The sequence below is a fragment of the Mytilus edulis genome, chromosome 5 (assembly GCF_963676685.1).
Source record: "Mytilus edulis chromosome 5, xbMytEdul2.2, whole genome shotgun sequence".
NCBI lineage: Eukaryota > Metazoa > Mollusca > Bivalvia > Mytilida > Mytilidae > Mytilus > Mytilus edulis.
Window position 1 is genome coordinate 80,521,446 of NC_092348.1, and position 26,226 is coordinate 80,547,671.

The following is a 26,226-nucleotide window of genomic DNA, read 5'->3' on the forward strand; positions in this document are numbered from 1 at the left end:
AATCGTCATTTGTTTTTTCAATCGGTCAGTGTTGTTGTGAAAATATGGCAGGTAATTAAAGTTCGTGTTTTGAAGCCGAAGTTTAACGATTGTCACCTGTTTGTCAACAATTGACAAAAATCAACAAATAAGCATGGAAATTGAGCACGTGTTTAACATGTAAATTCAGATACTTGTTTATTTTAAGGACATCCATGCGTATTGTGATCACCGGATATTTACGAGATTGGTCACACTGAGGTCACTTTGCATACGGAAAATATGTCGGGTGAATTGCTTCTTGGAAGGAAGCAATTAAAATAAAGTAAACTTCTTCTAAATATGAATAAATTAAAGAATTTTCTTCAGAAAAAAGTATATGTACATAAGTTTTATAATGAAAACTATCCATTGAGTTATAGAAAAAACATATGCATTATTTGTTTTTGATTTGAGGTTTCTTATGACTTTAACCAATGGTCATTGATTCTATAACATGAATTCATTCAGTACTATGAAAATGATTTCCATGAAAAAAATTTTACCCTGCATTGTACGATACCGACACACTGAGACGATTTTTTTAACGTGTCAGAGAATGAATATTACCTGCAACTTAAAATCTTTATTTATTTTAGTAACTTTTTTCATGGAAATCATTTTCATAATACTGAATGAATTCATGTTATAGAATCAATGACCATTGGTTAAAATTCTTTAATTTATTCATATTTAGAAGAAGTTTACTTAAAATCCTCTTTCCCAAACTGTTTATCATTTTTCAGTAAATCTTCCTCATATTTTTCTAGATTCTGTTCTGTAAATTCCTGAATTGAAATGAGACAAAAGAAAAAAAAAGCAAATGTTATTACTGTATCTGGTAACATTATCTGTCAAATTTGGTCAAATATTTCATTTAAAAAATAAAAATCTTATTTCAAATGAGAATACATGTAACTTTGACGTTTGCATGATATTAGAGATTTAATTTTTTGTTTTAATTTATGCATTTGGTCGAGGTTGTTTATAGAAAAAGAAATTTGAATACATCAATATTTCCCGAGGAATAAGTACAACATTGTGAATAATACCATGCATACTAGTAAACAAGACAAATATATCGACCATTAGTTGAAAAAATACATTTATTGTTATTAGATCCGTTGTCGTCATTAAATGCACATTGCAAATAAATAGATATGAATGTGCGACAACGTCTCATGTAGGCGAAAAGCGCGTCTGGCGTATTAAATTATAAGCTTGGTACCTTTAATCAATATACACGAAACTAGAATACCTTTCCGAATAAGGGGAAGGGGGTTTAGTACAATTGCACAATGGAATAGACAGTTCAAGAGTTTGTATTCTGTAGTCAAACCAAAGAGTACATTCATAGTTGTAGAGTATAAATAGAAGGCATTAGACGTAAATCGAAAGGAAGTTTATCAAACTGAACGTAACAAATTCAAGATTGACTTACTGTTTTGGGGTCTGTCCTACCGACAACCTTATAAAGCTGACGGTTATAAATCCGGTGTATAAGATCCTTTGATTTTTTCAACCCTTCGTTTCTACTCATCAGGATAACATCAAGAACACTGTCAGTTAATTTCTCATATGCGTACATATCATCAAAAGCCTTACTCATCTTTACTTCTCCGCTAAAATTTAGAATTCAAACATAAAAAGCTGACAAATGTTTCGAAGTCAAGTGCGATACTTGTTGTTTGTATTTGTAAATGTCGTTATGGCCTGCATAAAACCTTTTAATACTTTTGATATTTGAGTCTTTGCGTATTTCTTGAAAATAACAGCCCTTAGCTATAGAAATTATGAAAGGAAACCATGATAAAAGAATTATTGCTGAAATAATTAACAAATATATGGAAAGTTTCACATTGATGAAATATCGAATTTCTGTGTCGAGATTCTTAGCAGAACATCACTGTTATATTCATTTATATTATTTAAAGTAGGAAAAATGTCTGTATTAAATTATTATCTTTGGTATTTTGTACTTCACGTTAAGTAATAGTTATACGATTACGTTTGGAGTTCACAAGACAAAGATTAACATTAAATACCCTAAATAAATCCAGAAGGGACACGCAGTGGATCCGGACATTCCATCTCCATATTTGAATCTAACCTTTAATACCATTAAAACAAAATTGCAACACATCTTTCGTAAGATAAAATAAGTCTGACGTGTGAAGAACCGGTAATGAAAATATTCTGAATATGTTTTGAACTAATTTCAATGTTTGAATTTCTGTTAATCTGACAAAGATCTTTGCAACAACAACATTTGCATAATATACATGTAATTGAGATGATAGAATGAAATTCAAAACAGTGTGACTATGGCCATTGATTGACACATTAAATTCATCCATTGATTGGGACAATTTAGTGAACGTTTGTATGTAACAACTACTGCTCACTATGTACTTTTTAAAGATACCTAACTATAGGGGCCACCAAAGGTTCTCAACATCTTAATAAAATAATTCGAAAAACTAATCAGAAATAACACAATGTTTTGATTTATATCAATTATATAAATCATAACATAAAGGTTATTCCTGATTAATTTTTTGAATTATTTTATAATTAAAGGCGTTAAGAAACCTTTGTTGACCCCACAGTTTAAATGTCTATCGTAGGTACGTCGTGAACAGTGGTCGTTACAGACAAACGTTCACGTAAATTGTCCCAGTCAATGGATGAATTTAATGTGTCAATCAATGGCCACACTGTTTTGAATTTCATTCTATATAGAATGTAAGACGTGTTTAAAAAAATGAAAACTACACTCAATGAAACAAATATGTTTATCAAATTGTATCCTTATCCTTATTTGTCAAAGGTCAATAAGAATTCTAATGATATTTATTTACCACTGATTCACAATACATACATGACATAGTGTGTTATCCATTTAATGACATGTGTCTGAGATTTACGCAAATACAGCTTACCTTGAACCAATACCACTGAACCTGAACACAGCTTGAATTCATGATTAATTCATTATAGACATTTAATACACTTTAGTCTAAAAAATTACAAAATCAATACTTGCTTATCAGTTACGATAGGTAGATGATCGTTGGCAGCAACTAAAGCGTCAGCTATCCTGTAAAACATGCAATAATGTGATCAGTAGTTTCTTACTGAACTTTTTTAAGAGTGACAGATTTTGAAATTTTATTCATTTTTAACACGCGAGTGAAACTGATCCCGATTAAAGAAAATCGTAGCTATATTAACATTTACTCACATTAGTTGAATGCCATGTGTAACTGGATGTTGGTATGCCCGTCTAAAAAGCCCATTGCGTGTGTGGAATAACTCATATAAATTAAGTTCCTCCTGTAAAATAAAATGCAGTTGTTATCCAATTATATACATGCAAAGGTTATGTTGCAATGAAGTAAAGTTCTATGATTCCACGTGTAAATTGTAAAAGTAAAACACTTGCAAACTATGATTCAAAGTTGCGACACCAGTGAACTCGTATATACTGAAAGATTCGATGTGTCGGTGTCTCAACTCACTTTGAATATGTGGTAAGTGACCATAGATCTTTAGATAATTTAAGTCGTTTGATATGTCATTTTACCGATTTGGTCTTATTGCCAATTCGGAAATTTTCCTGTAAAACCTTGTGAATTCGTTTGGCGAATTATGCATGTATAGCTGGAGATGCTTAAACTGTTGATGCATTTATTACTTCTTCCCATGAAGTTCATGCAATTACATAAGCTTCTTCTGTTTGATACTTTAAAAAAAAAGATCAACAAGATTTGGACCTCGAAAAACTACTGTAGCTTTAACTTAGAAGATGTTACAACGTTATTACATTAAGAACCTAAAATATGTTTTGTTTAGAGTAGCAAAGGAGCGATTAGTTTAAATATATCGTTTCGAATTAACTGGCTAAAACATCCCGTTTTTGATTGAGTATTGAACAACCAAACGTTCTCACTTAATTTGTATCTATGAAGAACTTAGTAAAAAACTATCTGTAGTAACGACATAATGTACCTTTTATATACAAATGGCAAGGTATGATAAGGCCCCCCTATTTTTTTCATTTTCTAAATTTTGAATTGGAAAGCTACTTATCACGTTGAAATATTTCCTTAGGTTTGAAGTTTGTTTGGATGAACTTCAAAACCATTAATTTCAGAAAATGGATGAGGTTAGGGTTTTAAAAGGGCATCAAAATTGCCACAAGAAGACAAAATAACGAGATTTAGCCATTGTTTCTTAAAATTTAATAGCGTGCGCATACGTGACCCGAAAAAAATTATGGCGGTTTAGACAACATAAACATTTCTCATGACATTGGAATAAATAAATTCCTGGATCACCTTGGCACAGGCACTAAAAAAATAACAATTTGTTGTAAAATAACCTGCAAAATGAATAATAATTAAAATATGTGAATAATAACAGAAAGTTACCCCCCCCCCCCACACACACACATCACCCAGTTGCGAAAATTAATGGTTTTGAAGTTCATCCAAACAAACTTCAAACATCAGGGAATGTTTTAACATAATAAGTAGCTTTCCTAAACAGAATTTGAAAAATAGGAAAATAGGCGGGCCAAAAACAGGCCTTAAGTACCTTGTCCTTTCGTTCAATGAAATATAACACGCGACTACAGACACTCGCATAGCAAATAAGTTGTGAAATATAAAAAACTGTAAATGGGGTAAAAGTGAACATCACCGTCAAACGGGAAAATTAACAATAAGGAACGACGAACTATCTTTTTTATGGTGTATTATTGTATATAGATGATTTTCAAGTACTTGCATTATCTAAAAAAAAGACAGTGGTTTTTGTTCTAAATATAACAGTTTTATTACGAATTAATTTTCCCTGAAAGTGTCCGTAAAAGATGGACGAGCGATAAGAGATGGACATTCAAATTCATTAACACCATGGCTACAAAAAAACGACAACCGACAAACAATAGTACACAGAAGACAGAATAGAAAAATAAAGACTAAGCAACACGAATTCCATCAAAAACTTGTGGTGATCACAGGTGCTCTGGAATGATAAACAGATCCTGCTTCACATGTAGCACCCGTCGTGTTTCTCAGGTTCGTACAAATCCAGTAACAAGTATAATTAGGTCGGATTCGTGAAATCTAGACGGGATTGTAGTTATGAAATAAGGACCATATCCGCTTTCATCAGTTTTAGCGTATTAAATTATAATCCTGGTACCTTTGATAACTATTAGTTTTGTTTTTAACTGACCCTTATTGTCAACTTCTAGATGTAAGTCAAGATATAAGGCAGATTTGACTGTATCTGCTGTATCCTTCATATCATGTACAATGGGACAGATGCCGCAACATAGACACCAAATGTTGAATTATTAGAGGGAGAAATATTTCTGTTTTAGTTAGTAATCTTTTAGTTGTCATGTTCTAAAATTTTCCACAAATTCTTCTATGAAATAAAGGAAAGAAGGAATCATCTTGTTCTTAAACGATATCCAGTTGTACATGTATTACATTGTCTAAAGGAGGTTATAGTGTTTATTTGACAGGAAGTTCAATCTCATTACTTGTAAAGTAACGTTATAACAAAAACTTACCATATGGAAAATCTAGTTTTAAAATATAGTGTTTACCTTGTCTCTTACGGCAATGGTTGTTTGGTTAGAATCTTTAAAAGGAAACATGATCCGACATTGGCTAATAAAACGGAGATGATTAAAATTGCTACTCATTCCTAGGCCATGGCAGTCTCTGGCAAAATAGTCCATTTTGTCCACGTCTATCGAATTCTGTTTGTTTGCCACTATCTATACAAAATATATAGATAATTTCAAATTTGACCACAGAGAGCATTTTCGTACCGAATGAGATCGTTTAATATTTCTTCTGTAAAAAGCAAAATACAAGAAAATACAAGAAAACGTCCGTTATCGAATGTCAAAGACAAAAGCTCAAACACATCATACGAATAGAAACAAATTGTCATATTCCTTACTTGATTACATTTGGGGTTGTTCATAGATGCTCTGGAAGGGTAAAAAGAGCCTGCTCCACATAAAGCACCCGTCATGTTGCTCATGTTAGTACAAAGCCAGTAATAAATCTAATTCGGTAGGTCAAAATCATGAAGATGGAACGGGCTTGAAGTTCCGACAAAAGGACCTTAACCGCTATCATCTGTGATACAGATATTCCATAACGGTCAATCAACTCGTGATGACGTCTGTAAATTTCACAAAAGGTATGGTTTCAAATTCACCATTAAGAACTCTTGGTTTGATAGCTTCCTTGTGAGCATTTACGCTCTATCAAGGGAATCATGATATGAAATACAAGCCTGTGAATATCGTATCAATTGGGAGATATATACTCCGTATGCAGGCGCTGCTTAAATGTTACTACATAGAAATGGCAAGTTCAAAACTGAGAACCTGACATAATCTCTTTTATTTTATAACATGTTACTCAGATGCTCCTGTATGAAGATACTGTAAAGACAAATCAATTTAACACAACATGTCATTGGCTTCTCTTACAATATTACATTCATGGAAAGCTGGTCACACTATTTTGATCTGAGCGTCACTGATGAGTGTCATATAGACGAAACGCGCGTCTAGCACATCAAAATTATAAGCTTGGTACCTTTGATAATTACTATATTATTTACACCCTAAAAGAAATGTCTCCTAAAAGTTTTTATAATTGATTTTTTTCTCAAATTAATATTTACACCTTATAGTTCATTATTCTTGTAATTACAATTCATTTTATAGTATCAATGAATGGGTGTTTTTAATGGCCCTGTTATATGTCCAAGGTCTGTAATAATGGTAGAGGAAGTCTGTAATGGCCCGAGACAACGCCGAGGGCCATTACAGACATCCGAGGCCATTATTACTGACTGAGGACGTATAACAGGGCCATTATAAAAATACCCATTTCTTAATACATTTATTAACCAACTGTACAAAAGTGTATGTGTTGCTGCCAACTTGATGTACTCTGTACTCTTTTAATGACAGTTTAGTTTGAAAAAAAAATTTGTACTTCACCATAATAAAGCTTTTAATATACCAAATATCCAAGATATTAAGTTGACAGATGTTATGTGTTGAAAAACAGGATGAACAGTGATCCCTAAATATGGTTCCTCTAATATTAATGATGGTTGCTGGTCACTAAATTCAATCAAAATGGAAAAAGGTCTTGTAATTATATTATTTTCAAAACAAAATCAAATTTAATTAAAAACCAATTGTTCAGAGAACAATTGAAGGTCTTTCCATCAAAACAATGTATTTTGATATGAAAAGTTGTGAAACTAAGTTTAAAATGTCATTTCAATCGTCAAATGATAGCTCCTAGTAAGCTGATTCCAAAAATATATTGTTTCCATACATTTTTTTTAAAATAAGGGAGATAATTTGTTACTTTCGGTTTGAAAAATGTTACTTCCGATTATATTTGAATATTTACTTGACACTGATTCCAATAATATCTGGTTCTATATACTTTTATATTAAAAAGTACAAAAAAATAGCTATTTCCGGTTTACAAAAGGTCACTTCCGGTTGTTTTTTACAAGGTTAAATGGTTTGATATCTTTTTCTAAAAGTTGTATATCTTTATCAAGTATACATATAGAATAAAAGCAAAGGTCAAAATCTAGAACGTCAAATTAAGCTATGACCTTGAGATCAGTTTCAAGGTCATAAACCAAGGACCTCAAATCAAAAGACCATAGGTCTTTATTATATTTAGTTAATGAGTTATATCACCAAACGCGTATTTTTAAATACAAGAGGGGAGAAAACTCCCTTTTACATTCAACATACGCTTGCAATCAAAATTTACATCTTACGACATGTCGCAACTAACAATTTAGTAAAAATAATTTGTTGATATCTTATACAGTCTTTGGATATAAGTGAAAATAAGCCAAATTCAAATAATAGAATATGACCTTGACCTTTGACCTTGACCTAATTTTCATTTTTTGGGACCAAGGACCTCAAATCAAAAGATCCTAGGTCTCTATCACTTATGATTTATAAGATAGAAATTCTTATCACTTATATCAGATGCATAAGGGGAAATAACTCTCATATGGAGCGGTCATATCGCTTCGGTCAAAATAGGACAAATCATGCGAAGGATATAACGAGCAATTTTGTAAAATAAATTTGTCATAATCTTTTACGGTTGCGAAGGAGATGCGCTAACAAGGAAAACAGTGTTTGGGGAGATAACTCCTACAAAGAAAAGTATTCGTTTACGCAGGGTAAATTTCAAAAGTGCATAAACTGTTCGATATCATATACCAAATATCTAAGCGACATATTGCGAAACAAATGTTTATCGCAAGCACAAAATTAGGCGGAAGAAAAAAAAAAAAATTAAAAACCAATTGTTCAGAGAACAATTGAAGGTCTTTCCATCAAAACAATGTATTTTGATATGAAAAGTTGTGAAACTAAGTTTAAAATGTCATTTCAATCGTCAAATGATAGCTCCTAGTAAGCTGATTCCAAAAATATATTGTTTCCATACATTTTTTTTAAATAAGGGAGATAATTTGTTACTTCCGGTTTGAAAAATGTTACTTCCGATTATATTTGAATATTTACTTGACACTAATTCCAAAAATATCTGGTTCTATATACTTTTATATTAATAAAGTACAAAAAAATAGCTACTTCCGGTTTACAAAAGGTCACTTCCGGTTGTTTTTTTCAAGGTTAAATGGTTTGATACCTTTTTCTAAAAGTTGTATATCTTTATCATGTATACATATAGAATAAAAGCAAAGGTCAAAATCTAGAACGCCAAATTAAGCTATGACCTTGAGATCAATTTCAAGGTCATAAACCAAGGACCTCAAATCAAAAGACCATAGGTCTTAATTATATTTAGTTAATGAGTTATATCACCAAACGCGTATTTTTAAATACAAGAGGGGAGAAAACTCCCTTTTACATTCAACGTAGGCTTGCAATCAAAATTTACATCTTACGACATGTCGCAACTAACAATTTAGTAAAAATAATTTGTTGATATCTTATACAGTCTTTGGATATAAGTGAAAATAAGCCAAATTCAAATATTAGAATATGACCTTGACCTTTGACCTTGACCTAATTTTTATTTTTTGGGACCAAGGACCTCAAATCAAAAGATCCTAGGTCTCTATCACTTATGATTTATAAGATAGAAATTCATATCACTTATATAAGATGCATAAGGGGAAATAACTCTCATATGGAGCGGTCATATCGCTTCGGTCAAAACAGGACAAATCATGCCAAGGATATAACGAGCAATTTTGTAAAATAAATTTGTCATAATCTTTAACGGTTGCGAAGGAGATGCGCTAACAAGGAAAACAGTGTTTGGGGAGATAACTCCTACAAAGAAAAGTATTCGTTTACGCAGGGTAAATTTCAAAAGTGCATAAACTGTTCGATATCATATACCAAATATCTAAGCGACATATTGCGAAACAAATGTTTATCGCAAGCACAAAATTAGGCGGAAAAAAAAAAAAAAAAATAATCAGAAGAAAAACAATAGGTCTTTCCACAGAAAAGTGGAAAGACCTAATAATCAGAAGAAAAACAATAGGTCTTTCCACAGAAAAGTGGAAAGACCTAATAAAACATTACCAATATTAAATTTGAACAATTTTGGTTTGAAAATGTCATCCATTCCTGTGAGGATTCAAATTTCCTTTTTCCTGAAATTTTTTATTATTTTTGATATTAACACTGTTTTTCTGTAATGACCCTGTTTTTCTATAATGGCCCTGTTTTTCTGTAATTGCCCTGTTTTTCTGTAATGACCCTGTTTTTCTGTAATGGCCATGTTTTTTTATAGTAATGGCCCTGTTTTTTTGTAATGGCCCTGTTTTTCTATAATGACCCTGTTTTTCTGTAATGGCCCTGTATTAATGCCCAGTTTGTCTGTATTAAGCCCAGTTAAGGTTTATAATAAACAGTCATTTTTGGCAATAATGTACTTAGTTGGTTAATAACATGTTATATTAATCAGCAGTTATCATATCTATAAAACAAATACTCGTTGCTTTGCATAACGCATAACATATGATTCTTGCGGGAAAAAACATTCTTTTAAATTTGCATAAAAACTAAAAGCATAAATTTCCAAAATGTGTAAGTTACACTGTCTTGCATTTGGGTTTTGGCGGCAATTATGTTTGTGGTTTCCTGATAAAAACAAAATAAGTTATACCAATGTTGATTCACACTATTATTTTACCCCTATATTTACAGAAACCGACTATGGAGATTTTATAATACGTTATCATTACTTTAGCAGTTTAACCAACAAGACAATGGTCATCTTCAAGACTTGTATATGCAACATTATGAAGGTGGTGGTTGAAATCTTATTAACTTCTATCCTGGATCAATGTTTATTTCTCAACTCACTAGCAACTTGTTTGTGTGGTCTTAGAAAAAGCCAAAATAGTTTTCAGATCTGTAACTTGATCGATTGGTTCTTTTTCAGATTGTTTCTTTTATTAAATGCAACTAAAACCATTAAATGTGCTCTTTGTTAAGTATGTTTAGGACTTGAAGTAAACGGATAATATAACCATTCTGACCTCAAACATGTACTTTTTGTACTGTTGTGAATCGTCTTCCACAACCTGAAAAAATACAAAGACACCATTACACAGTTACATCATGTAGGACTATTCATTTTAATTTATAAATTGTATCAAATATAAGATTGAATATCAAACTTTTTAATGTATTGATTTTTTTTTTTTTTATAATGATTTTCTTTTCCCGGCATATTGACTTATGTTCCTCTGGTATCTTTAGTCTCTCTTTAATATATTAATACAGAATTATTATGTTTTCAATATCATTTGTACCATAACAAAATAAAAACAAATCTATATTTAAAGTCAGTTCTTTTTCTATATATTCAAATATCCAGGGGTTAAGCCCTTACCATAATTTCGATATATAAGCCCAGAACATATATATTGTATAATAAGTCAGAGTTTAGTATGACGTCCATGATCACTGAACTAGTATACATATTTGTTTAGAGGCCAGCTGAAAGACGCCTCCGGTTACGAAAGTTTCTCGCTACATTGAAGACCCATTGGTGGCCTTCGGTTGTTGTCGCTTTGACACATTCCCCATTTCCATTCTCAATTTTATATATTATTTCTATCAACCCTTCACACCTAAAACTACACATAGTTGTATCATTCTTTTTGCTTTGCATAAGGAATAGTTCTTTTGTGCCTAAAATTCGATGTCTTATTTTGCACTGAAACCACTGCTGTTTTGAACTCTTTGTAATAAGAAAAGGCAATTTATGGATATGTATTCCAAATGTAGATTTGGGATAATTTTATGTTCTGTCAACAGTTTGACCTTCTACTATATAAAATATTATGCATACATTTTGTACTTCTCAGTGAGTTAAAAAAATGTTTTATAACTGAGGGCAACGATAAACCTTTTTCTTTCACAAAATCCTTGACAAATATATAATATTTTTTGTATTATTGCAGAAATGAAGGAAAGTTCTCCAATACGCAGTTCAGAAATTAAAAATCGAGTTTTGTTCGAGTAAATATTTATATCTAATAGTTTTTTCTTGGTTGTTTTTGTGCAGATATAAGAAAAATATCTCCAAAACCACGATTTGAAATTTAAAACAATTTTTTTCGAGTAAATATTTGTAATAACATTAACGGTACCAATTTTCCTGCACCAGATGCGCATTTCGACAATACATGTCTCTTCAGTGATGCTCGTGGCTGAAATATTTGAAATCCATGGCTGATATAAAAGATCAAGAGCTATAAACCAAAAGGTCCTTAATTTATAGTAATTTCTAACATTTGGTAACAGCAAATTTTAATAACACAAAAAAATCCATATTTTAATGCCAGTACCGAAGTACTGGCTACTGGGCTAGTGATACCATCGGGGACTAACAGTTCACCAACTTATGTTTTATTGGCTTTATTGTTATGTGAAAAAATATTATTTTTATTTAGTATCCATAAAGCATTAAACGAGATTCTTGATGAAAACATAGGGATTTGCTTTTGAATACAAATTTATGAAAAAACATATAACGGCAAAAAAAAAACTAAAACGTTGTAGTTACACTTTGTTGGTTTTTAATTTAGGGGCCTATTATGTATGGGTTTATCAATGACAGCAAAATAATGCATATAATAATTGTTATAACATATAGTTACCAGAAAACTAGTTGAGACAGTAGTGTGGCATTAAAGTAGATATATATTACAAAAGCTACACCATGTATATAACTAATTTGTTTTGGTACATATATTTTCATAGAATCAATCCTACTATGTAAATTTCAATACACGATATCATTACTTTTGCATTTTTAACAAATAAGGCAATGGTCGTCTCCAAATTTTAAATGCTAAATTATGAAGATGGTGGTAGAAAAAGTTGATCATTGTTCATTTCTTAACTTATTTCTAATTATGAATTTAACCAAAACAAATAAAAAAAAACGTGTTAATTTTAGGAAATAAAGTAAAATGATAATAGTAACACTCTCACCTCAGAACCTTTCTGTTGTGGAACGTCTTCCGTTACCTGTACAAGGACAAAAACACATTTAGATCATTATGATAAATAAGGAGATGTGGTATGTTTGACAATGAGACAACTATCCACCATAGTTCAAAGTTCAGCTATGCGAAAAACACATACCGTATCTATAGTCGACTCTAAAACACCCGTCATGAAAAAATATAAAACAATTCAATTAGAAAATTAATAGACGACTAACTATCAATTGTATCAATCTTCTGTCGAAAACGTTATGTTGTATTTGTTTAAAGACGAGCACATGCTAGTAGTATCAAGACTTAGCTAAAGATGTTTAATCACATGAATCGAGAAAGAATATAATTAATAAAAAAATAGATTTTTTTCTCAGTCTTTTCGGTGCAGTCAGTTGGGTCCAAAAGAAGTTAATTCATATAAAAACAGGGTAAAAGATTTCAATAAATTATAATTACGAAGAAAATCATAACGATTGTATTCTTTGCGTATGCCTCTGATTATTATAGAATAAGTTCGATCATAAATTCGTCATTTTCTAAGGTGATCGAACTCATTTTCCTCGTACAAAAATTATAAAAAAATAACGACAAATTTTCTATTCGTTATTAAATAGTGAATAGCCAACCTTCGGCTTCATGATGGCAATCCGAAAAAAATGCAAACAAATTGTTTAACAAACTTGCATTTACTTGATAATTCTTCTTACTAAAACTTAAATTTTGCTTAAATTACTTATTTATACATTACCTCGCCGTTGATCAGGTCTTTGATAAATTTCAAATCTTTTACTTTGAAGATTTTATCGAATTCTTTCTTAAGGCTATCATTGCTTTGAATCATGTGGTCAAACATTTTTCTAGAAACGTCTTCATGCTGCAGAAAACAATTTGGATTGCAACTATATAAATTAATATATTCCTTTCAACTGTTTTGTACTAGATATGCCTCAAATAGTTCACCAGCAAGTTAATCAGCAACTACTTCAATGAACCACTCTTATATAATTCAAGTGAGAAAATAGTAAAACAGTATACAAATATGATTAATTAGGACTGAGTAGTAAAATCTGTCACATGTGTTTGTCCCGTCAACATCAGCTCTCCTCTAATTTTATATATTAATGTATTTGGTATGTAAACAAGTTGGTTGAGGTCAGCAGCTCTTTTCACAAAAATTCTTAAGAGCAAAACTGATCGTCATACACATTTCACTATAACTTACGATCAATTCTAGTCGTTAGTTTTTTTTGTGAAAAAAAGTCGCAGATCTTTCATTGCTCTTTTGATTTATTCACAATTTGTAATGACATGGAACAATATTGTAATCAAAAACAAACCAAACAATGCATGACAAAGAACGACCAAAAGACCATTAATCAAAAGAGAGAACATAAAAAAGGAATGAGCAACACGAAATCCATCAAAACCCGGACGTGATCTGAAGTATACCGTAAGTTAATGTACGATATAAAACATGAAAGTTATATGTCTTGTATTGATTGGCTTACACACACCTTGTGAATGTTTTTTGCTCTTCAACCGAGGCAACCTTCTTCATCTCTTTTAGTTTTTGTTGAATATTTCTCGTCCTGTATATGCATGACAGATTTTCCATTCAACACAATAACAACAATCAATCTAGTTTCCATTCTCAATTTTAGTGTTGCCAAAACTGTTCCATCAAAGTGTCTATGAGTAGGTTTGCTGTTGAATTGTTCTCACATTAAACATAACATAAACAAGTGAAACTGCGAGCTACTGCTCACTGATGATACCCCCGCCGCAAGTGGATAATATTAATAGTGTAAAAATATGCAAGTGTTCGGTAAATAGGAAGTTGTCGAGTGATGAATCTGAAAACGCATCACACGGTATAGCTGACTTATATAAATCCTGAAACCAAATTTCAGAAATCCTTGTATTGTAGTTCCTGAGAAAAATGCGACGAAAATATTCATGGGACGGACGGACTGACTGACGGACTGACGGACTGACGGACTAACGGAAGGACAGACAGAGGTAAAACAGTATACCCCCTCTTTTTTAAAGCGGGGGTATAAAAAAGTTGAATGTTATTTTATTGAAAATGAAACAACTGTCAAAAACAAACAAAATGACACAAAATTTACAAACTAAAATAGTTCAACGTAAAGCCGCCAACAATGAGCAAAACTCTTACCGTATAGTCAGCTATAAAGGCTCCGAAATGACAAATAAAAAACAATTCAAACGAGAAAAATAAAGGCCTAGATTATGCAGAAAATAATGAACGAAGCACAAATATGATGCACAGCGACAAATACAACGACTAAATTACAGATGCTTTTCACTTCGAATAGGCGCATACAGATTGTGGCGGGGTAAAACTTGTTAAACCTGGGAAGTAGTGTGACAGTGCAACATAAAAAAAAAAAAAAAAAAAATCAATTGAAAAATGCAAGACTCATCAGATAGATATAAATAGAAATACAGAATGGACGTGGCATGATACTTTTAAATTCCACAACAGCAAAAAACAATAAGAAAAGTTTGGGGCGATCTCACAATTACTGACAGCTTATCAATAACAACTGTTAACAAAATCATACATCTAAGACATAAATATTAATCAGAACACATCCAACATGTTAGTCTTTTATTCATTAGTGTATGCAAGACAGAAATAAAAATAATCGTTAAAAAAGCGCGGTCTCCATACTGATAGAGTGTATTCGACTCCCTCTTTCTTTGTAAGTTAATTGTACCTAAACTTTTCATTTCGCTATCAATTTCACAACTTTGAAATCTGATAAGCTACTGTTAACTTTATTTCCGTATTAAGTTAACTTTGTCTAAAGAGTGTATCTATGCCTCTCTTTTCTTCTTCGACATAGTTACGTACTTATATAATAGTTAAGACCATTACACATTGTTGACTATTGTACCCTTTTTTTAGATTTTGACTTAAAGTGTTATTGTTTTCCTCATAAATTATTGTCAATATAACGGAATTTTATGCGACAGTCATACACATGAGAGGTTTTTCTAGCTATACAACAGGTTTAATCCACCATTTTTTTTTACATAAGTAAATGTATTTACCAATCAGGAATATGACAGTTGTTTTCTATTCTGTTGATGTGTTTACGTTTTTAAATTGGCCATTTGGTTTCCATCATGAATTTTCCTTGGTATTTTTGTTATTTTAAATCATTTTACTTGCTGTAATTGACCTCCATACTATATAGAGGAGGGTGTTTGGATCCCGTTACATTCTGTAAATATGTCTCCGTCCAAAGGGCAGGAGCCTATAATTCAGTGGTTGTCGTTTGTTTATGTGTTACATATTTGCTTTTTTGCTAATTAAGCCGTTAGTTTTCTAGTGAAATTTTACATTTTTCATTTCGGTGCCTTTTATAGCTGACTATGTGGTATCGGCTTTGTTCATTGTTGAAGGCCGCACGGTGACCAATAGTTGTTGATTTCTGTGTCATTTGATTTCTTTTGGAGAGTTGTCTCGTTGGCAATCATACCACATTTTCTTCTATATATATATATATATACCTTCCACGGCTTAAAATCTTTATCTTTTTTTCCCATAGCCTCGGGAAACATCCGATCAAACAAATGTGAAAATGGTCCATGCCCTTGATAAGAAAGAGGCCGTTACTTGTTTTACCAATTTGTTACATTTTGTATATGTTTGATTGTTACTATTCATAACCCAAGAAATTTTTCATGGTTTTTAGTGTAAAAAAAGTAATATGCAAAAGCGATATTATTCTAGCTAAATGATATATATTTAAATTCGGTACAACTAAAATGTATGGAATTATGTACCCTGTTTTTCATTATTATACTGATGCTTCTAAAAACTCATGAAATCTTTTAATATGTTTAAAAAAAAAACAAATAACATAGTTAACCGTGTTGAAGCCCTCACTCGGACTTTGTAATGAAGAATACCAACACCATCGCTGACAATTTACTGATTTCACTTTTAACATTGCATGAACTGATTTTGTGCAATCAATGGATACCCAAAATCTTTGTTTTTTTATCAATAGATATAACATGAAAGTATCGGCTTGCAAGAAACATGCATATTTCCTACAACTCCTCTTAAAACTATGGAGTACCAGAAAGTTACAAACCATCTGCTACTCATTTTTCTTCTATTTTGAACAATTGTGTACCTCATAGAATAATATTAATATCATATTTATTTGTAAGATTCACACACTAGCATTATTTTAGTGTATATTCCATATTGCAGTTTCCTTGTTTGTATGCATATTGCAAGTCATTAAACTAGCTGATGCGTCTTTTTCCTTTTAGGATTTTGAAAAAAGCAGCAAACAATCGGAATAGATCTTCAATGTGCAAATTGAGAGAGTAGTATTCATTTCATTTGAAAGACATTTTATGTTAATATTCAAAGTATTTGTCTTACATGTATCATACATGCGGCTGTATTTTACCAGAGAAAAAAAAAACCAGAATATTTTTTGTTCAATAATTTTTTTCAACTTTGCCATGTAAGGGAAGATAACTATGATATTAGGGGAGGTAACCTAGATAAAGCTACATTTTTAAAAGAATGTGTTGTGAATTGACATGATCTATTATGTATCAAGAAATGCACCTGAAAGCATATTATTAGAGCTATCTCAGAAATCTATGATGAAGCTTTATCACACACAATTGTGTTTTCCACGCATAATTTATTCAAAATTGTGCACCACCTGTATTGTTTAAAAATACACAGGTGACCCATACTTGGATTATATTTTTGAAAAAAGCATGATATTAACGACATTATGAAAAATTATTTACAACAATTGCTATGGATTTTAATATGAACCCCTATCTACCGTAAAATGGTTCATTCATTGCAAACATAAGGGTCAATTTTAATATTTCGCTTAAAGTCTGTAGTATTTTTACATTCTATACATTTGATGTATAATACATGTTCAATACTCTCACTTTAGCCTTATTTTCACATACTAGCTATATATATAGTACATATTTAACATCTGGTTGTTATTGCATTATCTTTTAAACAAGTTACATTATGTTCTACTGTAAGATGGTAAATCCAAAATATAACCTGAAATTGCTGCCTTTGAAAACGAAAAAAGTTTCTTTTTTTCATGGAATTTGTACTGACTGTCCTCATGATATAATATAAAATAAAAACACACCTAAATCGTGACATAAAGCAGCTATCTCGATACACAATTTATCCTTCGCAGTCATTACAGCTTTTTGCAATCTTGAATAATCTTTGTTTTCCTTTTTCATTTTGTTGATATCTTCTTCCAGCTTTAACTGTAAGTGATTTGCTAATTTGCTGGCTAAGTAACATGTTCTATATAATGAATATATCTTTTAGAATGAAATTCAAAACAGTGTGGCTGTGGCCATTGATTGACACATTAAAGTCATCCATTGACTGGGACAATTTACGTGAACGTTTGTCTGTAACGACCACTGTTCACGACGTACAATGTACCTACGATAGACATTTAAACTGTGGGGTCACCAAAGGTTTCTTAACGCCTTTAATTATAAAATAATTCAAAAAATTAATCAGGAATAACCTTTATATTTTAATTTATATAATTGATATAAATCAAAACATCGTTTTATTTCTGATTAGTTTTTCGAATAACTTTATTAAGGTGTTGAGAACCTTTGGTGACCCCATAGTTTAGGTGTCTTTAAAAAGTACATAGTGAGCAGTAGTTGTTACATACAAACGTTCACTAAATTGTCCCAGTCAATGGATGAATTAAATGTGTCAATCATTGGCCACAGCCACACTGTTTTGAATTTCATTCTTTATGAATTTATGAATGTAACTACTTTCAATGGAACAACATGATAACGCAATAGGATTGACATGAAGCTAAGATTATGCAAAATTTACATGATGAATGTATTAAATAATTTTGTTAACATGTATGGTTGGTCTATAATACTGATACATGTTATATTGTAAGCATATGACAGCACATACTTTTGACAGCTAGTAAAGACAAATAAGCTACATATCCGTTTTCGTATTAAGAAATGTGTTTAATTTATATGTGACGTCAATTTGGGCGTTGCATTGACTATGGCTTACAGGGCTGTGATTTTATAATGTATTCGTTTTTATTCTGTAGCTAGTCACCACTTCAGTTTAATCATGTATATCTATTATATAGTAATTTTTATAAAATTTACTGTTTGTAAAACTATGTATTATTCTTGATAATACTTATGTTTTTGTCCCCGGAGGATAATCCTGGCCTCACAACTTTTTGGAAATTTTGGACCTCGGCGATCTTTCACTTTGTAGTTATGGCTTTCAGACTTTTGACATCTGAGCATAGTTTTGTGTGGACGTAGCGCGCGTCTGGCGTATAAAAATATTTTTTACCCTGTTACCTTTTGATGGCTATTATTCGTTTGTTTCTCTGTCCTATATTTTCTCCCATTTATCTGTTTATTTATTGTAACCCTGTCATGTAATGTTGTCATTTTAATGTTATAATTAACACTGCCATTAACACGGGAGGTTTGGCATGCCACAAAACCAGTTTCAACCCACCATTGTTTCATAAAATGCCCTTTACCAAGTCAGGAAAATGACCATTGTTACACTATAGTTCGTTTCTGTGTGTGTTACATTTCGGTGTTGTGTCGATGTTGTGTCGTAGTTCTCTTATATTTGACGCGCCTCAGTTTTAGTTTATAACCCGCATTTGTTTTTTCTCTATCGATTTATGAATTTAGAACAGCGGTATACTACTGTTGCCTTTATTTAACATGCAAACTGTATATCAAAAAGTCTTGCCAGATTTGGCCTGTTTCATGTGTTTAAAGTATATTTTAATTTCGTTAATGAAGAACCTCATTAAAGGTACCGGGCTTATTTATTTCTACACCAGACGCGCGACTCATTTACAAAAGATCAATCGGTGATGATCGAATGGCGAAAGCACGAAGTTATAGACATTGGAGACATAAAATTATTTCTAAAGGTTTTGTGGTTTACAGCTATCTTTTTCTGGTGAAGACAATTCTAAGTTGGTCGAACAATTCAATTTTTTTTTAAACAGTACAACATATGCAAGGGCTGACTTCTAGATTTTGTTTTCACTAGGAGATTAAACCTTTAACAGAAGTGGGATCTACCCAGTGGGTATAAAACAACTAATTAGATATACATGGATAATAATTTTCAACGGCAGACCATCGTTTCGTCTAAAACAAAACTCATGAGTGACGCTCAAGTTAAAATGTATTTAATAGTAATCCCACGCGGACGCGGTGTGTCAGTGTAAGATCACCCGATGGCCGGAGGCCAGAGGATGATCTTACACTGACACACCAAGTTCGAGTTAGATAACTATTTTACATCCCAGCTGTTTTAGATTAGACGAAAAACGATTTACAATTCATAAAATCTAGTTTAGAACGCCACACAACCATTACAATATACTTTATATATAACTATATGATTTATACCCTTTATGACCCCGAACACGATGAGCAGATATCAAACAGTGTCAACTCGCCCCACTGACCAATCGGCCCACACTATATCACTTCTTTATGAATAAATTGCCCCACTCTTGTTTACCGACTCGCACCACTTTTGAAAAAGTGTAAAAATCAAATTGAACAATCACTGACAACTCACTTATTAACGAAAAGGGTGTTAATCCCACTGAATAAAGGTCTACCAACTTCCCCCACTTATAAAGATATATTGCGTCATTTAAGTATGTTAAGTTACTGATAGTTCGTTTCCAGTCGTCCTGGTGTAGTGGTATGTGTCGTGGATTGATAAGCTAAAGGTCTTGAGATCGAATCCCAGCATATACACTGAATTTTTTCTACGTGAATTTTGATAGATAGTCATTTCAGTATAATTGTATATTTAATTATAAGTTTTATAGTGGATTTGACTTCTCCGCCAAAATGTTAAAGAACAAAGGGAAGCATGCATAACAACGAAACTCAAACTGGGGTGAACTTGTTGGGGTGATCCGGCTCAGATCACCCCTGTTAGAAAAAAGGAGCTGGGATGTAATATACAAAACAGTGACCTACAGTCGCTAATTTCTGTATCATATGGTCTCTAATGAAGAAATGTTTCATTGGCAATCATACCATATCTTCTCTTTAATACACTTCCATCTGTTACTGTGTGAGCGGTAATAATAACTCTTGATGAGATAAAGTGAATAACCATATCTTTAAAATAAAACATTATGGCGATTTGTTAACAATTCTTTTATTTAAATGACCAGAACTCGATTTCCATGTCAATACGAAAAGAAGATTTGGTGTGATTGCCGATGAGACAACTCTACACAAGAGATCAAATGACAAATAAATTAACAACTATAGGTCACCATACGGCCTTAAACAAAGAGCAGAGCCCATACCGCAGTCAACGTCATTTTTTCATCTACATACTTACCCAATGCTATGTTCAAATCGGTTATGTGACGCACCAGGATAGACAAAGTAACATCCACCAAGTTGCTTAATGTTTCTCAGTCTCTGGAACTGTGGCGTATCAATTATTTTAAACAGAAATGGATGTAACTTAATTATACCATGTATCGAATCATTCAGTATCTAGAGATAGAAAAACAAAACTACATTATACATGTTATAGAATACACCGGGCAGTTGGTCCTCGTTGTCTTCAAATAAAGTTCCTATTGTTGACAGTATATTACTATTAACATTTAGTTCCTTTACTTTCTATTTCTTTATATGTCATGCAAAAAATAAAAGGAAGGCAGATCAAATAATTTTTTACCTTGGGTGATTCTTTTTTTAAATGTAAAGTAGTGATTTGGTTAATTTGATAGGGTAAAAATTTAGTCAAACTGAATTGTAGATCTCCATAGTTAACATATAATTGTTCATAGTTTTAGTCATGGCTAGCACAATATTTTTGCGATGTAGCAGTACTGTTGTGATTTTGGTTTTTGTGTTTATTTATTGTCTTAAAGATGTGAACAGAATAATAACTGTGTTCTCGGCCTGGTTTCTACAGTTTATATAAGACTTCTCCGACTGCATTATTTGTGTCTGCTCATTCCGTAATCCTGATCCCAATACTTTTGTCCTCTTGTACTTAATTTAAATGATAAAATAGTGTAATTTTAATAAACGGAAAAATAACAAATAAAACTCTCCAGACTTCAAATATCCACGTGCTTTAAAATCACGTTCCTAATATAAATTCAACTGCACCTAATCAAAATCATTCATAGAAAAATAAACTTATTTTATAATTGAATCAAAGAAGCCAATGACTTCGCATCTATATTGTTAAAAAAAACGTGTGGATATCCCCGTGCAATGCCAGAAAATTACAAACCTGCTGAAAGTTATCTTCAGACAGTACCGTTCGTTCTTCATTGAACGAAAGAAATTGTTTTCTCTCATATAACACTTCCTAAAAAAACAAATTTTTATATACATGTTTGTATCATGTAGCACGAACAAAGCCGAAATGTTGTATTTAATTTATAGGACATAATGAACATGAATTTTTAAACGAAAAATGTATCTTGATCCTTACTTTTGTAAAATTGAAAATTTGTTTTCAGTTTGGAAACCTCCCTGTTTTAATTAAGAAACGTGCGCAGACCATCATGTGATTGTTACGTCAAAAAGCACATATACTTATTATATAATAAACTGAATGCTTCATTTAGTCCTTTGCAGATAGTGTGTACTTTTTCAACTCGTTTTTTTTATATTAATTACGAGAAAAAACATGACTTACAGCATAATTTTGTTGGACAGATTGCACGTTGAAAGTAACATACACGGGATATTAGACGATTTTCGATTCAATAAAATTGTATCCCCCCCCCCAAATAAATCTGGTAGGGTAGTGAGGGAGGTGGAATGGGCAAAAACTTGAATAGTTGGTTGGTTGATTGGTTGATTGAGATGAGACGCAAGTTCATATTGATAGATGTATAGTTTGAAGTCATGTTTAATAAATTTGTTGATGTGACTATTCCAGGGACATTGACCCCTTAATAAAATGACACTAAACATTTTGAATAAAAATTTCTAGTTTCGACGTGTCGTGACTAGAAATTTGGTTTAATCCTTTTTTTTGTGTATAACTCACCTAGAGGAGAGGCCAAATTCAGTAAAAGTCAAAATTGGAACATGACAATGTCCTTGAATTTACTTTTTTCTTTATGGTATAATCAGTACATCAAATCAAAAGAGGTCAGGTCTCTATCATTTGAAATAGACCAGATATAAAATTCCATAACACTGCCACAATCTTTATGTTCCTGTCCAAAGTAGGGAGCCTGACGTACAGTGGTTGTTGTTGGTTCATATATCTGTCATATTTCTTTTCGTTATTTCTTTTTTATAAATTAGGCCTTTAGTTTTCTTATGGTTGAAGGCCACACGATTGCCTATAAATGCTTACATTCACTTCATTGTTGTTTTTGTGTTGTTCAGCCTTTAGTTTGTATGTTGAATTTTGTATGCTGTTATTTGGTTTGTATGTTGACTTTTGTATGCTGTTATTTGGTTTTTTTAAGCACTTTTGTTAAAGCTTTGTCAGTTAATTTTCGACTTCTGAGTTTGAATTTCCATTTGGTATTTTCTCTTTTCTGCTTCTAAAAATCAATAACATCCATGCATCACTTTTCAATGTTAATCAATAGGTATTAAGTGTAAGAAAGTTGTATTGTGTATCCTTGGAATGTATTTGAATTATATTGGTCATATAAATCTTTTTGAGTATTAATATAAGTTTATAACGTTGTATGTATTTTATCGTTTTTTTAAACTAGGATAAATATACCCGTTCCATTTTTATTCTTTCTTTAATTCTTGAACCACATACAATCCACTGAATCAAATGTTATATTTCGTATCTATAACGTAGCAATATATACTGCATGAGTCCATATTATATGCAAAAATTTAAAAAATAATAATGAAAAGGATCATGATGATAATAATAACGTTAATACTTATGAGAATAATTCTCAATTGAACCCAGTAATATCACATTTGGGACAACAATATTTCATAATCAATAAATCATATAAAACAAAATTGTAGAACTACTAAATTACTGAACAAACAAACTATTATCAGAGCCGGACAAAGAAATAAATCCATCAATTTTAAATAATTTTCAAAATTATGTAATAGCTAGTTTTATAACCCTTTTTTTTTGGTATTTGCCAGACCTTTTAAAAAAATTACTACAGAAATTATGGTAAACCATACTCAAATGTAAATAGCTTACGAGTTGTTTTTTTACTCGTAAGATGTTTTGTTGAAAGAGTGGCAGAACCCAAGTACTTCAAGGGCCCTTTGTCCCCAAATATACGGTAGGAATTTTTCTCATTTTTTAAAGCTGTATCATGGCCTTAAATTAGCTACATTCACATCATTTGAACATTTGTTGGATAGTTGTCTGATTGTCAATCTTACCATCCGCATTTTTATAAAAACATAATATAATACGTCCTTGATAATTATCATTTTGTAAAATAGAATGTCAAACTTTAGATAATTATAAAGTAAGATAACAATAATACAGAACTCATAGAAAAATCCAAAACAAAAAGTTTGTATTTTAATAGAAAAATCAAATGCTGAACCACATCAAACGAATGGATAACAACAGTCATATTCCTAAGATAAACGAGTGTTTGTCTCTGTCATTTCTCGGACCAATATAATCTAAAATAACATCGGAATATCTTTTTTCTCGCAGGTAAGTGCTGCCAGCTCAGTGAGTTTTTTTTACAACATGACAGTATGATCATCAATACGTAAGGTATATATTATTTTTGCTAATGTGACTTCTTACATAATTGTTTGTATTATAGTGATAAGGATGATAACACAATGTTACTGTCCCTATGTTTGACCCTTTTACCTTTAATATAAAAAAGAAGATGTGGTATGATTGTCGATGAGACAACTCTGCAAAAGAGACCAACATGACACAGAAATTAACAACTATATGGCTCCGTACGGCCTTCAACAATGAGCAAAGCCCATACCACATAGTCTGATTGGTTTGTTTACACATCGTTGTCAATATTATGACATTTTATGCGACTGTTATACAAGTCAGAGGTATATATAGCAATAAAACCAGGTTTAATGCACCATTTTTTAAGAAAATGCCTGTACAAAGTCAGGATTATGACAGGGGTTATCCATTTGTTTCATTTATTTGAGCTTTTGATTTTGCCTTTTGATTACGAACTTTCCGTTTGGAATTTTCTTCGAAGTTTGATATTTTTGGTGTTTTACTTTTAAGAATATTAGTATTCTACTTTAATATCAAATTACTAAACAAGTTATAATGATAAAAACAATCTCTTCAATTTATGTTTGTGCTGACTCAAATACGATTCTAATCAGTAGGTAAATTGGATAGTATCTAAATCTTTTTGTTTGTAATCTTATTATTAACGTTTTGAAGGCAAATCGTTTATAGAATTGTTCTTTTTATTTTACTAATACTATTTAATCTGGTAAAATGAAACATCCACTAAGTATTGCTGCTTGGGTTTTTTTAAACCGTATTTCAAGGTGTCTATATTGTGATTGTGTTGTTTTCTTTTGAAATGATAAAAAGTGCATTCGTTTGATGTGTTTGGGCTTTTAATTTCGCCGTATTATAAAGAACTTTCTGTTTTGAAGTTTCCCTTGTGTTTGGTATCTTTGTTATATTACTTTCTCCATATATGTTCATTCAATTCCTGCAATTATATTGAAAGATACCAACATCGACTGTTGTAATTGCTAGCAATGCTAATTATGATACGATTGATCTTACCTTACATAAATTCGTTCGAAATACCCCCATTTAAAAAAGTGAAGTATTACTTTTTGAAAGTGATTTTAAGAACTTTCTTTTAGTTCCATTTTGAAATACTGTGGCGTCTAGAGGAAACATTGATAGATAAGATTCTACACTTCTGCAGATCAGATTGTTTTGAATTATTTTTTTTACTTGTTTTTCAGTCATCATAATATCTTAGTAAATCAACATTTTATTATTTATTTAGTGGAACTTGATTTCCTTAAATTCAAATGCAAATAGAGATATAACATATGTATACTTTCTGTATGTAATCTTAACTATATTGATTAATATATTGTTTCGATATCAATGGTGGAAGACTAGTTAAACAAACTTACATAGAAAAGTCTTCCTGTCCAGATCAAATATGACGCACCTAGTGTGATCACGAGATGCACATATGAGATAAAAATTTACTATCTATCAAATATTGCAACATCAAATGCATACACGTTATAATCTGAATTTCGGAAAATCGTCACGGCTATAATAATGATAATAATAATAATAATAATAATAATACCATTGGCAAATTACTAGATAGTCAGCTGTCATTTTGGAAGACATCATGAAACATATTTGTTTGTTACCATACTGTATTGGTTTATCAAAAGCACAAAAAATAAATATAATTTGACCCTCAGCAAATGGATATTATTAAATGTACATTAACTCTAACAAAATACATAGATGATACTTTTTACATCACAAATATTGTTAATTACACACAAAATGAACATGTGTGT

At 31.4% G+C, this 26,226-nt stretch overlaps 1 protein-coding gene across 1 annotated transcript; it reads right to left on the reverse strand.

The window, feature by feature from the left end:
- Positions 1 to 722: 722 nt before the first annotated feature.
- Positions 723 to 25,872, reverse strand: LOC139525266 (deoxynucleoside triphosphate triphosphohydrolase SAMHD1-like). Its single transcript, XM_071320466.1, has 14 exons — positions 25,819 to 25,872; positions 23,450 to 23,522; positions 21,986 to 22,063; positions 21,071 to 21,231; positions 17,796 to 17,962; positions 16,153 to 16,235; positions 13,358 to 13,483; positions 12,602 to 12,637; positions 10,636 to 10,680; positions 5,642 to 5,815; positions 3,263 to 3,354; positions 3,065 to 3,118; positions 1,460 to 1,640; positions 723 to 806 (listed from the first exon to the last, which is right to left on the reverse strand). Exons 2-14 carry the CDS (start codon positions 23,456 to 23,458, stop codon positions 723 to 725), a joined length of 1,290 nt encoding a protein of 429 aa, XP_071176567.1. The 5' UTR covers positions 23,459 to 23,522; positions 25,819 to 25,872.
- Positions 25,873 to 26,226: the final 354 nt, after the last annotated feature.